Raw genomic sequence first — 19,946 nt, 5'->3', positions numbered from 1 at the left:
TTATTACTACTTTTTGCCATTATTTAATAGCCTGGCTCCGCCCTCCTATGTACTTCCGCTCAATTTTCCTTTTCCTTCAGTACTACATCTGGGTTTGGGGTATAGTCTTGGGTTTTCTCCGGTAAATTTTTTACCGGTCCAATCAGCGAACAGAGGGAGTGGCTGAGAATGATGACGTTGAGCTTGTGCGCTAGTTTGAGTCATCATACGTCACGACAAAACGTTAGCGATTGGTTATGGCAGATCCAGACTGGCTCTGGGCAGATCCAATAGTTTTAAACTTCAACAGAGTACCCGCCTTCAAGGAAGTTAACACTTGTCAATGGAGAGAGGCCAGACTCTCTGTACAAATGAAATGTACGAGAGTCTGGTAGATCCAGGCTAATTATGTAATACTCACTAACTTAAGTTAATCTTTAAAACAAACAATCATAACATTATGTAATCTTTGGCAAATATAAAAATGAATATCCATTTTTCATACTGTATATAAAAATGTTTTGATGCCTAAATTAACTTTCAGCATTTAAAATTATTGATTTTAGTTTGTATTGTTGATATTTCTTTTAGACAATATTGAACATGGAAACAGTACAGAATTTTAATATCTATTTATTGACCATAGCATGAGGACAATTATTGACATAACATTATTATTGATATCTACCAGAAATTCTATATCAGTGCCATACACTGTCAGGCTAATACAACTTATTTTGTTATATTAATATTTTATTTATTTTAGTAATTATTTTATTTAAAAAGAGATAACTAAATCTACACTGCTGTACTGACAGCTTTAGTTATTAAAGAATGTGACACCAGTTTGAAATGCTGTCGTGTGGCTCTCACAAAAGACATGAAACCCCTGATATGGAACAGATGAATGATAAGCTAGTGATTTGCCAAATCGTGTTCCTCTTGAGGTTGGAGAATTGAAAGCATGATGTGCATTGGTCTGGGGCCAGACCTCTCTGGTTTATCTTCAAGATATGGAGTGAGAACCCAAGCGTTTGGTCCACCCACTGGCATATAGCTGCACGTGAGGAGACAGCATAAATTTGGCTTTTCTCATCGACTGTCTACAAGCTGTTGATGTCTATGAGTCCTCTTACTCCAGACTAGATGAATTAAATGTATTTTAATTCATTTTGATATATGGCCTGTTTTCACTAGACTTCCACCCTTAAACTTTATTGTCAAACCGAAAGGATCGTTTCAATAACGGTCTTCCTTTTCTACAGCTGTGGTCAAATGTATGGCCCATTAGACATGTCAAAATAAGCTGATATTAGTAGTTATTTATTGTGGCTCTGCCTCTAATGATACTGCTTAACAAGGCGATTAGGTATGTGTTAATTTATGAAGTCCCAGGGAAAAAAAGAGGAATGGGGAATTAAATATATCCTCTCCATAGATTTTAGTAATGCCATTATGAAGGGAAATACTTTGAAGTAGACTAATGGTTCTGTGTTGCCTTTGATTAGAGGCGTCGGTGAAGCTGGGCTCGAGCTTTGTGACCCATTAGAATTAATAAGGTCTGTTCACGGGTCAACCTGGGGCTCAGGACCTGATGAGGATGGATTTCCTCCACACCCTTTTCCATCGCTGATTATGTTTGTTTATTTCGAGCAGCCTTAGCTGCCCAAATCTTGACTGTTTGTCATTTTAATGAGGTGCTGGAGAACTCTGACAAAAGGATTGCGTCTAGGGAGTTTCTCAATTGGCTTAATACACTCGGAGGGGAGGAGAAATTTTATATGGTGGTGTGTGTCACAGGGGATATAATTTGCTAAAGCAAATTAAAGCAAATGTTCATACATAAAGTACAGCCCAAGTGAAATTTCAGTACTGGGCAAGGAAGTGATTACTGGCCATTAAAAAAAGCTTTCGCACAAGTTGTTCAGTGCGGTTGAGATTGCTGCTTGTTCTTATGGTGCAGATTTATGATGTGTGAACATTTAAGTTTGTGCATTGTGCTGCTCTGGATCACGCCGGTTAGGTTTAGTTGTTGAAATGTTACTTGTCTTTGTAGTCCATCTTGTCTGTGTTTGTCTTTGTCTTAGTTGAAAACACTGTGCCAGGCTTGGATGTGGTGACAGTATCAGTTTTCTTGCATGTGAAGATCTGTCTCTTCTTTCAGCCTTCGTCTGGGGCCAGGGAGGTTTTCCGGCAGTTAGGAAACACTTTTTTCTTTTCTTTTTTCCCCTCTTTCATAGTTTGTTGTGTGATCTTGTGGAAGCACACTGTAGGCTGAAATGCTTTATCCTAACGGAGATGAGCTCATTCTAGATCTCCGGAGATTTCGAGGGTCTATACCCTGGCTTTGGGGTACCGGTATAATTGTAGACTCTCCTAGTCTTAGGGTCTCTGTGTTTGAGTTCCAGTAGACACTCTCGTCAGTTTTATTAGGTGACACTGTGTGCCATCTGTCTTCTGCGTGCTCTGAACTCCTCCCAAGCCCTTACACAACTGAAAATAAAGAGCGTTGTCTCTTCTGCCCTGAGAAGAATGTAAGTGCGGTCAGATTCATATGTGCTTTTACTCAGTGATGTGTTTAGATGTATCCACCCACGCTCTCTTTTCCACAGTTGCTGCCATCTCTCATAGTTTTTCATCTTCTCTGAAACTGTCAGTGTATTATTATTATTAGCTCACTGTTTTCTTTTTCTCCTTCTCTCTGTAACAGAGACACTGTGGCCCAAAGTCGCAGTACCTCTTAAAGTGGTCCGCACCAAAGAAAACAAGCTCAGCAATCGCTTCTTCCCGTTCGATGAGATCCAGACGGAAGCTGTTCTGGCCATTGATGATGACATCATCATGTTGACCTCAGATGAGCTGCAGTTTGGATATGAGGTAGTGAAAGCACCAAATCCCTCTCTGCATACTTCTACTTGCTATGAAAAGCATGCACTACACTGATGAAGGTTTAGTACATACTGGTAGCTTGAAGCAAGTCAGCACATCAGTATTGAGGGTTGAAGCTGCATCAAGTCGCGAACCAGTCCTGTCCTCTAACATATCACATGCACTATCGCTTAAAAGTTTGGGGCCAGTAAGATTATTATTATTATTTTAAGAAATTAATACAGAATGTATTATGTATTTTTCCGGCAAGGATGCATTACATTTATAAAAATGGACTGTAAATACATTTTAAATTATTCATTTATTTTTATTTTTATAAATTAATAAATCCTGCTCTTGAAAAAAGGTTTCCACAAAAAAAAAAATGAATACATTTCGCCCTAGGTGCTTAGAGTTTGTTTGGAGCATTTGATGTTTGCTTCGATACTTGGTGCATTTTCCCTTCAGTTTGGTTTGTGTGTAGGAACAAAGCAAACCCATTCAGGTCTGAAAATGCCCTGAAATTGGGTAGACTGAAAGAAATGTAGCGCTCTTAGTTGTGTTAGAGAAAACCATTCCTTCTAGCTTTATCAATCTCCTTACTATGTAATATAGCCTCCATTTGACTTGGAAGATTATCACACTTGATGAACACCTTTTATCTTGATATTTAAATGGATTCTATGGAAGTAGTTCGCTTTTAAACTAAATTCACAGAATCTGGAGCAACTAAGGGTTAATTGTCGTCTCCACATGCACGATGATGATCGAGTAGAACTGTGATCCCAGAACCTCTTTGGGTCACTCCTATTTAAAATTGAGTTTACAACATGCATCGCAGGATTTTTGAACTATCCTATATTTCCTAAATCTGTGCTCGGCATCTCAAAAGCATTCCTTACAGTTGAAGTCTCTATTTTTATAATTTAGCTTTTTATATGTGAAGGATGACAGGACAAGCAATCCTATCCATGGCTACAGGCTTGCCTTCAGCTCACCTGCAGGCATTTATACACTATTGAGCGAATGATGTGTAATTTATGGATAATTGTATGAAATGGAACACAGCTTTAGACATGGCTGCCTGGCTAAGACACTAGCTGCTTATGCCACTCGAGAATGACATTCAAGAATTTCTACATCATATCCTGTAGGCCTGCCTGTCATTTTTGCGATTAATGAACCATTAGACTTAAACTTCATTGATTTAACCTTTGAAATCCATGGTTTAGCATCCTTTGAAGCCAGTATTATCTAAAATGACTCTAATTGTTGAACAGTTTACTGATCTTTGGTCTTAGCATTTGTGAAGGTTTATATTATGTCTCAGATATACTGTGTGTCTGTGTTTAGGTATGGCGCGAGTTCCCAGATAGGCTGGTTGGATATCCCGGACGGCTCCACTTATGGGACCACGAGATGGGCAAGTGGAAATATGAATCTGAGTGGACCAATGAAGTTTCAATGGTCTTGACTGGAGCTGCGTTCTACCACAAGGTAAAGCACAAAACCGTCATAGACTCAGTCACCTCCATCGAGGGTTGTGTTCTGTCAAAATTATTTTCTATCCTCCCTCAGAGGTGTCCTTCAGAGATCAAGAGAGGTTATATCATTTGTAATTCAAAACCTTCATTGATTTTCAGATTTCTCTTCCATTAACCATTCACTCATGTTTCTTGTGTTGTCAAAAAATTTGTTGACAAGTTTATTTTTCCTTTCCAGTACTTCAACTATCTCTACACGTATAAAATGCCTGGAGACATCAAGAACTGGGTGGATGCTCATATGAACTGTGAGGATATTGCCATGAATTTTCTTGTTGCCAACATCACTGGCAAAGCCCCAATAAAGGTAACAAAACCTCAGGTTACGATATTATTGACAGTGTTAATGCCAGTTTGTTTTGGTTCTGCAACAAAGGGACTCTATATCACAGATTTTTAATGGTTTTTTGAAATAAGAGTACACAAAGTTTTGGTAATATGGTAAAGCGCGATCGCTAATGGAAACAAATCTCAAAAAACCATAACCTTCACTGTATTTTCCTACATATACTCCCATTCAAAAGTTAGGGGTCGGTAATATGTCTCTTATGTGCAGCAGGGCTGCATTTATTTGATCAAAACACAGTAAAAACCTTAATTTTGTGAAAAATTAAAAAAAAGTTAAAACAAATTATTTAAAACTACAATCATCAGCCATTACTTCAGTCTTCAGGGCCACATGATACTTCAGAAATCATTTGCATATGCTGATTTGGTCCTCAAAAAACATTTCTCATTGTTTTCAATGTTGAAAACAGTTTTTGGATGTAAAATGATTTAAAAATCACTTAAAAATGATTGCAGGCATTCCCTAAAAGAATGCGGGCATTCTGACAACGTGCTCTGTCTCTGATCAGCCTTCGCCCTTCTCCCCCAGTCTCTACAGTCTGTAGTCTGCCGTGACTCTGTCCAGGTGCAGTTCGGCCTGTAAAGCCCTGGCCCTAACCTCTGTTATCTGGGTGTCACTGTCTGCCTCTCTCCTGCTCGCTCTGTTTTCCTAAACTCACTGGGGCACATTCATTGTGCAGTCAGTTACACCGTGAACCTTCTCCCCTCTCTTCTCCACATCCCCACATCACCCACACCTCCTAGTGCCCCAACCCCAGGCTCCCACTGTGGAGAGTGTCAGTCAAGTGTGCGTGTGTTGTTGGAGAAGGAATGGGGCAGAGGGGTCGTACATCATTCGTCTAATGAGCGCGGCAGATACGGTCGTTTAGCTAGGCCACGGGCACGGACGGCTCTCTCATTACATCTGACTTATATGACCTGTCATCAAGTCATCTCCTCCCACCCAGCTCCTAAACACACACACACGCTCTTTACAGAGGCCCATCATTGCAGCCCCAGCTCATTATTAAACAACCTTATCGACGTCGTGTCAGATTTTGTTGTTTTTTAATATAACGAGTGTGTCATGATTTCTCAACATTAAATTGGGAGCTATAGACTCCTGTAGGTCAGATACATGAGTCTGTTTTTGTCACTGCTTTGATGTATGAACAGATAAAACACTTTTTGTTTGTTTTATGCATTATGCAGAAAAGGAAAGTATCTGTTAATAATAAATAATAAAATTCCAAACAAGGCTCTTACAAAGAATGCTCAATGCCACCTTCTGGCATCTAGCCCTTAAATAACCATTTCATTGTAGATACATGGCAAGCAGAATAAGAAGAATACATATTTAAATATTTTTAAATAAATCCTGTGGTCGGAGAAATGTGTATCTATCATTTCATCTGTATTTTAAATGGCATACCAGACTAACTCATAGTATTTATTGAAGAACCACCAAATGTCAATATTGTAGCACTTCCTTGACTGAAAAACATATATTTGGTGTGCCCAATTTTTAATGTCATGAGGCTATGATTTTTATCAGGACAAAAACTTTAACTTTTGTTTATGTATATAATTGTTGTTATAGAGTTATGTACAATTTGTATTTCTAGTATTTGTGTTTCTTAAACGCTAAATCTGTATCTGCCACGAAATAGCCCGTAAGCAGCTATGGAAATAAACTAAGATACAACAGCACAATAAAACTGGCGGTTTGAGAACTTAAAAAAAATGAAATAATAATAATATATATATGTACACACACACACACACACACACAAACAAAACTAATTGTGACTTCCACAAAACAAGTGTTACATTTGTTTTTTTCTCTTTCTCTAGGTTACACCTCGAAAAAAATTCAAGTGCCCGGAGTGCACAGCGATCGACGGGTTGTCCCTGGACCAGACGCACATGGTGGAGAGGTACAGTATAACTAGGGATTCCCTGTATTTGGGCAGAGGGGGCTCTGGCAGCATTCTTGGCATCTGAAACGCATTGTGGGTTTCACCAACAATTGGCTTATTGTAGCTCAGTACAGGACATACTTTCCTGTGCTCTGAGATCAAAACATTCAAATTCACTGGACCTTACGAAAAACTTTCCTTCCCAAAGAACTGTGACTTTCCTCTCTGTCAGAGGTTCACCACAAATCATTAATTCATTCTGAGTTTCAATTTAAGTATGAACCAAGCGAAGCACGCATCAGAAAGGCTTGAATTGATTTTCCTTGAAAATCACAACCGTTTCCTCATCCGCTGAAGCAAAGTCTAGATGATTGGTTTCATACTTCCAAGCTGTGTTTGAGGAATTAAAGCAGGAGTCTGGTGGACTGTGAAGCTGCCTGCGAGAGAGTGTTTGACCTTGAAGTGAATACGGAGTGGTTGCAGCCAATCAAGGGCTCCGTTGACTGCTGAACCTTTCCAGGGGTCACACTTGTTTAGATTGATGTAGGGTTTCCTGCCTCTGGTTATGCTTCTCTCGTGATATGTGTCCTGGGAATGCCAGGCATTTTGAAAATATCTGATCCCCGTTGTTATATTTTGTGCATGTATCTCATGATTCAGATGACTCTAGAACACTACCATTTATTTTCTACCATCTATGTTTTTTTTCTCAACAGAGCCATTTTTGAAAGGTGTTTTTTTTTTCTTTTCTTTTGCTGTATTATCCATGTTGCCCGTTTTTCTCCACTCTTTAAGCCTCTTTCCTTTTCCTTTCCAGATCTGAGTGCATAAACAAATTCGCCTCTGTGTTCGGCACCATGCCTCTGAAGGTTGTGGAGCACCGTGCCGATCCTGTACTCTATAAAGACGACTTCCCAGAAAAACTCAAAAGTTTCCCCAACATTGGTAGTCTGTGACAGTACCAAAATGACTCTTTCCCATCACTTTTATCTATCAAGCAGGCTATGGGCACTCCAGGATTTCTCTTTCTTGTTCTGTATCTAACCTAATGACTTTTGAGGAGTGCCTTTCCAATGGTGGTGTGATGGGAGCTGACTCACTGTATAACTTATTACCATATTTTCACCCTTGAGAACAGTTGCTGAAACAGGACGACGCATCAAGACGGTTGATGATTTCTGTGAGGACGGGTCAGAGCTTTGGTCTGTCTGTCAATCACAAGCTGAAACCTTCCTTGTGGTTGTCAGTATATCTGTGTGAGGAAAGTAAACACACAGAGGAGTATCACAGCTCACTGCTAAACAGAATAGGATATATTAATGTCATTTTACATTTATAGTTTAACTTTTTTTATGAAATGCATCACGCTGAACAAATTGTAGCATAACTTCAACTGAATATCTGGGGTGTTGGGATGGGGCTATTAGTTTGTACATGGGATATTGTTTTGCACAGTCACTGATAGTGATTTTAATACTACAGTTTTGAGTTATATCAGTTTGACATTTCGTTTTATATTCTGTTGCTGACTTTTTGAATGTTGCTGGATAAAAAAGTATTTTATGTAAATGTTCCCTATTTAGTTAAACTCTTATGTCTGCCTAATTAAATCATATTTTGTGTATTAATAGATATCAAAAGACTATTTGCAGAGTTTTATATACTGTACAGCTGATTACAACATGGTTATATACCATGATATTGCAAAGAACTCATTCATTCATAATGTATTCTAGTCAGTTTCTTTTTGGTATCTTCATTTCTTCCTTTGAATTGTTTTGTTTGTTTGTTTGTTTTTTACATTACAATGTATTATATGTAATAAACAGTGTGAAAAAACTAAAATACTCAATGTAGGGATGTGCATTTTGGCCATTTTGAATATGATAGTACTTGTGGTATGCATGCGTCTTTGGCATTTACATTGCATCTTGACGACTTTACAGCATCTCACAATACTAGTGTTGCATTTTTAAGATGGTTTGGCAAGTTAAGAATAGTTTGATTTAAAAAAACTGTTATCAGATCCTTCATTTGGTTTCAACAGTTGTGCTCCACCTTGCTGAAACAAGTTGTCATCCTTTTCTAACCTCAAACAAATCACAGAATTAAAAAATTAGGCCAGATTCTGGCATGTTTGTGCATAGTTGGTGTGAAATATTCTGATGTTTTCATTCCTGTCACTTCCTAGTATTTGGGTTCTCATGCTCATCCCTAATTCGATGGTATGTTGACTTAGTGTAGATTTTGGATGAATTGTCTTCTTCTTTTTTTCCCCAGCTGCCTGTGTTGTCTGGGCCCAGAAGCAGATGTCTGTGTGCTTTGAGTGATTTAGGTTCAGGAGCCTGCACGTCTGAGATAAATTCATTTCATCTCCAAGGGGAGTGAACTTGTAAAGAGAAATCTATTCTTGTTCTGACGCTTTCTGTCTGAAGAAAATGAAAATCTGGTAAGGAAGTTTCAGCAACATGTTAAGTATTGGAAATGTCACTGCATGACCAATTACACACAGAGAGCCAGATTGTCTGCAGCTTGTGAAGCGTTTTATATACCACAGGCAAAACTGTCATACGAGTACAGCAGTCACTTTTACAAAATGTCTACTTTATCTCAGTACTTATCTCTGAGCTCAGCATCAAAGTAAAGGATTTAGGCCTATCCAAGAGCCCTCGGTTAGTGATCAAGCACTGTCTGATTGACTGTCAAACTTTTGACCATTATGAAGGCATTTAGTAACATCTTAAAACTGTTAAATATCAACAGTAAAATAAGGTGCTTTCCGGATTTTTGCCCACTTTCATGCTGCTTTTTTAGATTTCTAAACTTCATTGAACTTCATGAATACAGGTATTAATATATTGCACAGGAACATTTGTATGATTAGTTTTTTTTTATTCATCTGGATTTAGAGAAACACAAAAAATGAGCACACAGAAAATGTCAAATGACATGAAACATCCATAGTAGAATACCCAGCACTTGTAATGTACAACTTCAAAATGTAGCCTAGTAAAGGCAGTCTCTATCCAACAGGAACTTCCTGTCTTCAATATGTCTTTAATGTAAAATGGCTTTTATATCATGTTCTGAGAACAGTGTGTCCGATGTCCTGGAGCAGAGTGACTCTCTCAAAATTAAAGGCTTACTGTTTTTGGGGGGGGGGGGGGCAAGTTTAAACAAAATATACAACTTGTTACAACAACAAATCTGAAAATGCACGTGAACAATTAATTTACCAGCCCTCGGTAATTCACCGTCATGTTCTCAGAGTTCTTGATAGTTGATTGAGTGTACACACATTTTATAGTGATATTCCACTTGAATCAGATGTTCTCAAAGCAATTCCAACAATAAAAAAAAATGTAAGTGCAATAACTTACGGTTGTAAATCACACAATATATATAGACCGTAAACAAGCTTGAAAGTAAATAATTATTCAAAATGATTCAAAAGCCATATGTTTAGCTTAAAGCCATCACAATATTTTAGGTTCATTTACATACCAAAAACCCAAATTAATCGCATTTTATCCCCAGACCCACAATACAACAAAAGCCCTTACTCACACATAAAATAATATATTTTTGATAAGGATATTTTTACAAAAGAACGGGTCCAATGGTATTTTATGCCAGAAAGGAATCCAAAGAAAACCGTACATGCGACCACACACAAAACAAAGAATTATATTATTCTAGTACTTGGATATTCCTACTTCAGTAGTATAAGTTTTGAGAGATGGGACAGAGATTTAAGCACCTCTGTAACTCATAGGCATCTGCAATGTACTTGCCAATTGAACTGTACAATTAACATTTCCTTCAAGAACAATCTGTTCAAATCTTGTACAATCTCTACAGAACTCTTGACCTTTTTACATATTTAGTTATGATTTATCTTTGAATGAAATACAAGAGTATGAAAAGCAAATGCAATGAATTGTGTTCTGTTATGTGCACATTAGCTCATTTAATGGTAAGTGTGTGCTGATACTACATAAACTGATGATAGTGTTGACCTGAGCTTCATCGACACCCCTCCCGGCTCCACAATAGTTAAAGATAGGCTAACACAGAGCCCAGGCTGCTCTGTTCTGTCACAGAATCCCTCTCCGCAGATGTCTCGGTGTTAATTAAAAAGACTGCCTGAGAGCATGGATGTGCATGGACTCGGTCGCTAAGGGCTAATGCTTGGCTGGGGTAGCACGCCGGGCCCTGTTCAGCATGGGGCTTTGAAAGAAGAGCCATGACAGCTGAAGGGAAGCATGTGCAAGGCATGTTTGTTTTGCCTTACCCCGCACACAGCTGTGTGGATTGTCCTTTCCCAGAACACCGGAACACTATAGTCACTTCACCCTCTCAGTAACCCCTTAAAGGCCAAAAGTGACAATGTCAGGACTCACAATTCTGCTCTGGCAGAACTTCTCGTGGCTTTTAATAAGGACTGGAGGTTGAACTGCCACTCTGGGGGATGGGATCGGTGCAGGATGGGTCTGCTTTAGTAAAAAGTGTCAGTTTTAGTTCTATTGAAGAGCATATTAACATTATCATTGATTATTTCATTTTTTTCAACAGGTCCCTTGCTAGGCTGGGTGATGAGAGATGCTCAGTCATGAGATGCAATGAAGACTTCTGCCAAAACATTAATGAAGCATGGCTCGAACTTCACGAAGCTCTAACACTTTACATATCATATATCCAGGCCATGGAGCACAAGACTGAGCAGCTGTAAGGAGGTGATCTCTAATTAACTTTATGTAATGAGGTTCTTCACAAAGTGATTTTAACATGATATTGTGTCCAATGCATTTTGTTTAAAAACATTAAGTAATGAAGCCTAGTTTCTGTCGGTCTGAAAAAGACCTCAATATGGAACACGATTCCATGTTGTGACCCCCCCAAACCAGGTAAGTCACTGCTCTGGTATTATAATAAAAAAGTTGTGTGTGTATATACATATCTCCAGGGATCCAGATAAGCTGCACAGCAGAATGAAGGAAAGGAAATGTGGTTCTCATTTACAAATTAGAAATGGCTTCTCCAAAGGGCAGAACGTATCAGATTCAGCTCCAGATTTCAAACAGCTTTGTTTTACCTGATCTAAATCTGACTTGGGAAAAGCAGAAAGCTCGTAGTACCTTGAAATGGTGCTCGCTTTATATTTCTGTCGCCAAACCCAGTATTGCTTCCACCCAATCAGAGCCATGGTGGATAATGCCTAGATTGGCAAGTTGATGGTTTCATTTGAGATGGTGCAATGAGGACTTCTGCCAAAAAAAATAATGAAGCATGGCTCAAATTTCAGGCAGCAATTTCATGGAGAATGAGGGAAGAGTAGCCAAGGCACCAAAGTTCACTGAAAGATGCAAGAATATTGTGATCTTCAAATCATAAATAGAGCAAAAGTTTCTCATTCTATTTTTGCATCCTTTTTGTAGATTGTAGTTCTTAGTTAAGTTTGACATTACACTTAACAGTTGGTATGATGGATACGAGATTTGTGTCTCAGAGCATACTGTTGTCAAATCTTGCCAAACAGCTTTATTACAACTCTTTCCTGCAGAGAAATTGAAATGAGACCGCAAATAATAGAAAGATTTCAGTGAGGACTGAAAGCGCCACCTGTTTATGTTATGTTCTTTAACTGTATTGCTTTGGCTTTGCACTGGCAGATTGCACTTGTACTAGGGACACAATTCATTAAGGCAAGAGGAAGCCTGCTTCGAGTGCCAGTTACCTGCAGGAGAGGTATGCTTTTCTTTTCTGCCTGCTGTCTGTCACCCCCAGGCCCTGTTAAGTCTATCATGCCCGATGTCCCACTCCCAACAGACTTTCGCTCAAGTGTTCAACCTATTTTTCAGACTGCTGCAAGTGTAGTACATATCAAATAGACGAATTCTAGGCTACTACAAATGAATTAATATGAACAAATTAATCTATGTAGCAGTAGTGATTGTTCACTGAGGGATTTTGTCAGATTTTATATTGGGAACTGGCGATTACTGCTGTATAATTTAGATAAAGGCTGCAATGGGAAAGTTTTTACTGTGAGAAACTCTATTTGTCCTTTGAAATAGGCGGGCATATTTAGAAAAAGGAGTCTGTGACAGAACAAGAATTGAACAGGTTTTGATTATGCTGAAATGAAAACGAAGCCAGATACGGTTTAATAAATTTATGTCTGTTTACAAATGGGACACTAGTGGCGGATAAGTGCAGGGTTTTCTTTCCTTTTTTTTTCTTTTTTTTTCTTTTTCCTTTAATTCTTGTATGCATTCAAATGTCAAGTTTCCGTCGTCATTCTTGTATTTCTTGTTTTAAAGCCAGAACATTCTCAGTTTTATGATCTCTGATTTTCCCTAGTCTCTCTAGACTTCAAATCGAAATAAATCTCATGGTTTCTCAATTACTTTTTCTTGTCTTTGTCAATCCACACACTCCTTGATCCCAGGTCATGCTTTGGTGGCTAACTGATGTTCACATTTGCTCCTCCTTCTCTTGTTTGTTGAGGGACTTCAGAGATAACGTCCTAAAGTTGGGGGAGTCATGTAGCCCAAGAGATGGCTGCGCTGTGTTCCTTAGCTTTCATTCGCAGTGTGGCGATGCTGGAGGATTTCCTGTCGGGGTCCATGTTTAGATCGTACCCATTAATGCCAGAGCTCATGCCTGGACTCCCAAACAAGCTCCCCATGTGTGTCTGTCCCATGTGACCTCCAGGACTGGGCACACCCAAGAAGTCAGACACTCCGCTAGCAGCATGTGGATGAGGTGGCATGCAGGATGTGACCGAGTCACAGGGTACGACGCACCCCGGCACCGGAGATGCTGCACTGCTGCTGCCTATCCAAGAAGGGTTCTGAATCTGCAACAAAGTCAAAATGCAGAAGGTTAAGGTATAGTGCATTTACATTCTGTAATCTCAGCATCAATAACATTAATGTAACTTCTAGTCTTGAGAGCATTTATCAAGTCTGGCTCCTCTTGTTTTGAAATATTGCATTGGCGAAGGTGCAGAATCCTCAGTGGTACTCGATGTGGAGATTTATCAAGAGCTGTGGGGCATTCATCTGGTCCCGTACTGAGTGGGAGCTGCTTGACTAGTGTGGAGGAGGAATGCCTGTCTCTGTACGCTCCTTCAACACCCAGAGTAACCTCCTCTGCTGAGCGGAGGGAGCACAGAGTGAATTGATAGGGCTGTATTCAGCTCTGGGCCTGGGGAGGTGGGGGTCTGAGGGAGGGCTGTGGAGGGAGATGAAAGCCCTCTCAGGGAGATGCCCCAGATGTGAGCAAAGCTGCATTCCACAGCTGCAGGCGCGCTCCCCAAAGAGCCACCCCTGCCCTCCGACCCGGCCACATATTCATAATAAATCCAGGAGATTCTTTGGCTCTCCTGTGAAGGCGTGTCGTCCTCGGCCACAGCCCTGGTCTGACCTGACCTCGACATTGTGTTTCCTTAGGTCTCGAAATTGTCAGTTGTCTGCCTTCCTACTGTTTTTCACTTGAAATTCATCACCAATATTCACTCTTTTTAGGTTTTAAAAAGTGAACTTAATAATCATAAAGATAACTTTAAAAAAATGACAGTCCGTTCTAATAACAGTCTTAATAAAACACTCTGACAGGGCTCCCCGCATTACTTAAGTGGCGCTGCAACATCACTGAATCTACAGTACAAAACAGAAAGTGCAGTGTAGTCTGATTCCTGAATGAAAGGATTGATACATTTACTGAATCAAAAACATAAAGCACAATCAGTTCCTGAACAAATGACTCAAATTAGTGAATAAAACACAGTTTATAACTGAATGTCTTAATTCAGTGACCTTACTGGTTCTTCATATGACAATGAATGTATGGATAAAGATAAACGTTTTCAGTTTGTTCTATTCTAAAAAAAGTGAAGTAATTAAAAAGTCTGTGTAAACTAATCATTTGTGAGAATATTTTCCATATTATTTATATGTGTATATATATATTTCCATAAAAGTGCTAAGAGAGCCATGAACAAAACACTTTTTTTAAGTACTAAAACAACTGATAATGGAAACTTTTTTTTTCTTAACAATTTTTCACAATTTCCATCCTTAATCAGCATTATTAATAACTATTAATACTGATTTCTGATATTTCCTTGACTTTCAGTTATTACTGGAGACAGCACCATACCTGAGCATAGTTTTCAGGCCGAGTAAGAAGAGGCAGTTCATAGGCCGTGGAAAAATGTGTCCGGACCTGCTGCATCTGTCCGAAACGCTCTCTTTTCCTCCACTTGGCTCTGCGGTTTTGGAACCACACCTGCAAGCAAGACATATCAACCCTTAATCATGAGTATATCGCATTAGTAAGTGATTCAATTACCTCATGCAAACTGGCCACTTGTGGTGTTACATCATAGAGAGGAAATGTTTTCTTAGTGGAGATTTATTGACGGAGTAATAAACATCTATTATCAAACTTTTTTGTTGGTGGCTAGAGAGTCTGTCACTTTAGTTGTAAGTCTAGAGCTCGTGTAGGAAGCCATTTGGCTGTATTATTTTTCAGCATCTTTTCCTGGAAACAGTTCGGGGAGACCTGGCCATTGTTTGATGTTGTGGGAGCTGACAGATTGTGATGGCCTCCTCTGAGTTTCTTTTCTATCAGAGCTATCAGCAGCAGCAGGGGGCAGGGAGGGGAAAGCAGGAACCCACCGGGTCCAGAGGCTTCGAATAACTGTTTCACTCCTCCTGCACTGCCACCACACGCTTGCTTTGATGGATTAGGTGATTGCTGCTCAGCTTTTAGAAAGGAAAAGGTGGATTGAAAATGAAAATCATTTACTCACACTTGTGTCATTCCAGACCTGCATGACTTTAATTTCTGTGCTGAACACAAACGAATATAGTTTTGATCATGCAATGAAATTAAGTGGGCTCCAATGTTGTTTTGCACCCCAAAAGCAGCTGAAAATGTATTTAAAATATCTTCTTTAGTGTTCCACAGAAGAATGAAATTCACACACGTTTGAATGACGTGAGAGTGAGTAAATGACATAAATATATTTTTTGGGTAAACTATCCTTTTAACAAACAGTTAGTACTGGATTTTATCTGGCAAGTTACACTTTCTTTCACATTTTTCCCTCCTTGCTTTTCTATAGAAATATGCATTGTGTCCCTGAATAGATGGTTATTTAGAGATCTGGGAATTAGAGAACAAATTACACAAAGTGATTTCTCATGGTTCGCAGTCTGAAGAGCTGCCAAAATTCCATTCTTTTAATCCCAGATCTTCTCTGTTTAGAAGTATCTGTTTATTGATTTGTGGAGTGGAAAGTTGTTTTTTTCAAGCGGAGTCTTTCTTTTGTCTTGCAATCTCAATTCGTCACGGAGCTTGAACTTGGATCTGGGGATGGCCCTTTGGTCAATCAGTTTGTGGTTATTGCATCCATTGCCAGCAAGATGTCAGCCTATCTCTAAGCGTAACTTGATTGCACCTTAGCTCTGTTTGCACTTAATTTGGTGGTGGACATCAATGTCCCTTGGCTCCACATCATATGTTTGTAGAGCTTAACTGCCTGGAGAAAAAAAGAACATTTATTTTGCTCAGATTTTGAAGAGAGCATCATCACTCTTGTGGCTCTCCGCTTGCATCCTTTTATTTTGAAATGATACTAGGTTTTGATACCGTCTGGGCATCTAAGAATGCAAAGACGTCCGTTTAATATGAATGTCTGCACAGCATTTTTATTCCCATTTTTATATTTATCTTTTTCTCAGACTGTCTTCCCTTTCATAAATCTAAGCATGGAAGTTGGGAGATCGAAAAGAAAGATGGAAGAAAGTTCAAAATGGAGTTTGTTTTCATTCTATGTTTAATTTCCTGACTCTTAAGCCCCTGGCTTTCCATATCTGACTCTCCAACCCAGTAGAGGCGTGTAGACGAGTGGTGGAAAGATTCTCTTGCACCTCTCATACTGATGAGCCAATACTGAGGTGTGTTGTATAATGCTTACACCAAAAGTTCACCTTTGTACTAGACTGACAGGGAGCAAGAGAGACCATAGATGGGGAGTTATTTGGATCTGTATTTTGGTCAAAAGGGATTGTTGCAACCTTGGGCTTGATTTTTGGTTTCTTTAAAATTTATCCTATCATTCTTTCCCTTTAGTGGTTGCTGGTGAATAATTTCAAGGCTGCCAACATTAACAAGTCAACTCATTTTGACCAGCACCTGTTCGAAACGTAGTAGAAAAAGTCTTTTTAAATCTTTTGTATGTTGTCCATGCGGGCTAGTAACACAGTAATTGGTAAAGACGTTGACAGCTAAAGCAGCTTAGAGGCTTATTATGGAGCTTTATTTATGTTCCAGCACCAGGGGAGAAAGAACAGAAACACTGAACTAAACCTAGCAGAAAAAACAGCTTTGAAGTCCAGAGTAGCTTTGAGGATTGATGGTCTGACTCTGCTGTCACTCAAGCTCACCTCTTCTACTTCAGAATCATTCATTTTTTTGGTTTCTTGACCTCCAGAACTGTAATTATAGTAAAATGCTATTTATAGCATATTAAGCCCTTAACCTTTTACCAGATGTATCCAGACATATTAAGTATATTAATACTATCAGGTATATTTCTTAGAAAGGCGAAGAAAAAACAATCTCAGCCAATTTGTGGAGACATTAGTAATTTACACAACTGCAATTGAGTAAGTCTGATTGTACATAAGTACTGTTTCTTTATTGAATTTTTATTATTATTATGTGGGACTTTTTGCCTTCAATAAGATATGAGAGTAAAGAAGCAACAGGAATTGATGGGGAAAAGAAGTGGTGGAGAGGTGGGTTCAGTAAATGACCGAGCCAGACGCTAACTCTAGTTGCTTGCACAACTATGCATCACTGTCGGAGCACATGCTACTACCTAAGCTTGCTTTTTGCCATATGAGTCATTTGTATTTTCATATTGCTGTAAAAAAAATTGTATGGTTGGCATTAGGGTAATGTGCAGTAAAAATAGATATCTTTTGTGCTGCCCCAAAGTAGAGAGTAGATGAGAAAAGGCTTTACTTGTAAGTTCCAGAAAGGTTTGACAGTGTTCATAGTCCCTGGAACTGAACCATTGCGGTTCTTTGGATGTTTCCCATTATTCTTTAGTTATAGCCAGTTGTGTACATGGATATAAGTCATAAGCATCCCTCACCATGTGAAGGAACTTCAGGCCATATTCTCTCACCTACCCTTGAGAGCAGGGAGGGACACATTCTTTCCTGAGTGGGACATTAATGAAAGACAAACAGTGTAAATCTAGGGCTTCTAAGTAAAGCGCACATTCGGGGTCGGGTAAAGGGATCTCCCGGTCTGTCTGTTGATGCAGGAATGCAGCAGTAGTGTTGGAGGGATTAAATGCAAATGTAGGGGTGGGGGTGGGTCACATAAAGGTTCTGGTTTTCCAGACCTAGGCTGAGTTTAATACAGCTGGGCTCAGAGGTTCAGGTAGAGGCTCGAGATGAAAGCACACCCTGATATGTCTAATCTAAAAGCCCCTTTTTACTTTATGATCTCTTGTGACGGCCAACTTCAACAGCTTTTTCTCTGTATTCTCTATTTACATTTAATATTCTTTGCACTGAGTGTAATCACTCTTCCTCCTAGTGTCGCCGTTCTTCTTTCAGGCCAAATATTAACAGGCCAAATGACCAAGAGACTCCATCCCTCATTTTTCAAAGCTCAAATGGACTAAAATTGGTAGAGAGAGACACTTCATTGTTGATCTAGCCTCACTGTACAAGGTTATTCAAAACATGGTATTGAATTTGGTAATGTAAATGTGGCTCACACCTGTACACGAGCTTCTGTCAGGTCAGTCCTCAGTGCGAGTTGTTCCCGAGCGTAGACGTCGGGATAGTGTGTTTTCTGAAAGACTTTCTCCAGCTCCTCTAGCTGATAGCTTGTGAAGGTGGTACGGTTGCGTCTTTTCTTGCCCTTGTTGCTCTCTCCCTCGGCCTTGTCCAACAACGGAGAAGCCAAATCTGAGTTTGGCTGCTGGGGGCTCTTCACTCCTGACTCCTTTATGCTGAGGTAGCTGCCATCCATCCCTGCAGGATCACTGTTTTGGGGCAACTCAGAATCTGTCAGCCCTGTGCTGTCTTTACCTGTAGACAGAAAAAGAGACATTCGTGAAGGGTCATTATGTGCATTACTTGATTACAAATGATTATGAAAATGATGCGAGGGAGTCATTAAAACCTGGTGTAATTTAATTTTTAATACCATCCATATCTTTTACAGTGATATTTGGAAATTAAATATATATATAGGTAATACTTTAATACTTTTGGGTATCATGATCTGACAATGAACAATTAAATTTTTTTTAATATAGGTTAATGTTAGTTAATATGCTTTTGTTCATTATAAATTAATGTTTGTTTGTAATACTTTAATGTTAATTATTAGAACTGATATGGATGTAAATGTGTACCTTGAAATGCAATGTAAGTCGCTTTGGATAAAAATGTCTGCCAAATGCGTAAATATAAATGTGAAATATTAACAGGTGCACTATTCAAGCATCAGAAATGTAGAAATGACCTTACATTAATAAAGTATGTTCATTGTAAGTTCATTATACCTGCATGGTATTATCTAATGTTAACAAAGTAAACAATACTGTTAACTTATCTAAGTGTTAGCTATAATATTGGTCAATATAACATAATATTGCATGCAATTTAATATTGACCAAGGCAATGTAGTATTGTCTTTCATACTGTAGTTCTTCAATCCTAATATCTTGATTATTCTTTATTTGGTCTGTAGTGAGTGTGTGGAATGAGAATCTGTAAGACCCGTGGATGTAGTAACGGCTGCCAGTCTCAGCTCATAAATCAGCTGCTCATGTGTAACAGACACCGTGGCTGTAATTGCAGACTGATAGGAAATTACCGGTTTCCCACTTGGGCACAATTCGAAGACTACTGCCCTGCTTGATGAGTGTAGCCTCAAACATGCACACAGTCTGTGGCAAGGGTGCAAAATGGAGCTTGGCTCGTAATGAGGCCGCACTAGCGGCCTTAGAGTAGTAATTTTCTGCGTCAAGCCACTGGAAACACACAGCAGCTCAGCTGTGAAACCCCAGTCAGCGTGCCGGTCATAAATTCAGTCAGATCAATGAATGTGAGGATTCCAGTACATTAGGTAATTTCTCCAGCTCTCTCCCAGTGCTCATTACCTGTCTGTGCTTTGTGGAAAAGCTGTGCTACAAAGACTGGCATGCTCACTCAAATCATAACGCTTACAAACTTGATGGCTGTATTGGCAGACTTTTGGCTGT

General features: G+C 39.2%; 2 protein-coding genes across 2 annotated transcripts in view; one reads left to right on the top strand and one right to left on the bottom strand.

Annotated features, from left to right (window-relative positions):
• ext2 (exostosin glycosyltransferase 2) overlaps positions 1-9,977 on the top strand; it is a 27,666-nt gene extending 17,689 nt beyond the window's left edge. Inside the window, exons 11-15 of the mRNA XM_079586536.1 lie at positions 2,690-2,856; positions 4,201-4,344; positions 4,570-4,698; positions 6,573-6,655; positions 7,455-9,977. Coding sequence (XP_079442662.1) covers positions 2,690-2,856; positions 4,201-4,344; positions 4,570-4,698; positions 6,573-6,655; positions 7,455-7,593 — 662 coding nt within the window. The 3' untranslated portion in view covers positions 7,594-9,977. The remainder of the gene's footprint in view (positions 1-2,689; positions 2,857-4,200; positions 4,345-4,569; positions 4,699-6,572; positions 6,656-7,454) is intronic.
• Positions 9,797-19,946, bottom strand: part of alx4a (ALX homeobox 4a) — a 24,453-nt gene continuing 14,303 nt past the window's right edge. The window contains exons 2-4 of the mRNA XM_079586541.1: positions 18,452-18,765; positions 14,804-14,932; positions 9,797-13,499 (exon numbers count right to left, since the gene is read on the bottom strand). Of these exons, the coding sequence (XP_079442667.1) occupies positions 13,182-13,499; positions 14,804-14,932; positions 18,452-18,765 (761 nt within the window). The 3' untranslated portion in view covers positions 9,797-13,181. The remainder of the gene's footprint in view (positions 13,500-14,803; positions 14,933-18,451; positions 18,766-19,946) is intronic.

This window comes from Phoxinus phoxinus (assembly GCF_949152265.1).
Source record: "Phoxinus phoxinus genome assembly, chromosome: 2".
NCBI lineage: Eukaryota > Metazoa > Chordata > Actinopteri > Cypriniformes > Leuciscidae > Phoxinus > Phoxinus phoxinus.
The sequence above is the reverse complement of the archived record's forward strand: the minus strand, read 5'-3'. Positions and strand labels throughout refer to the sequence as shown.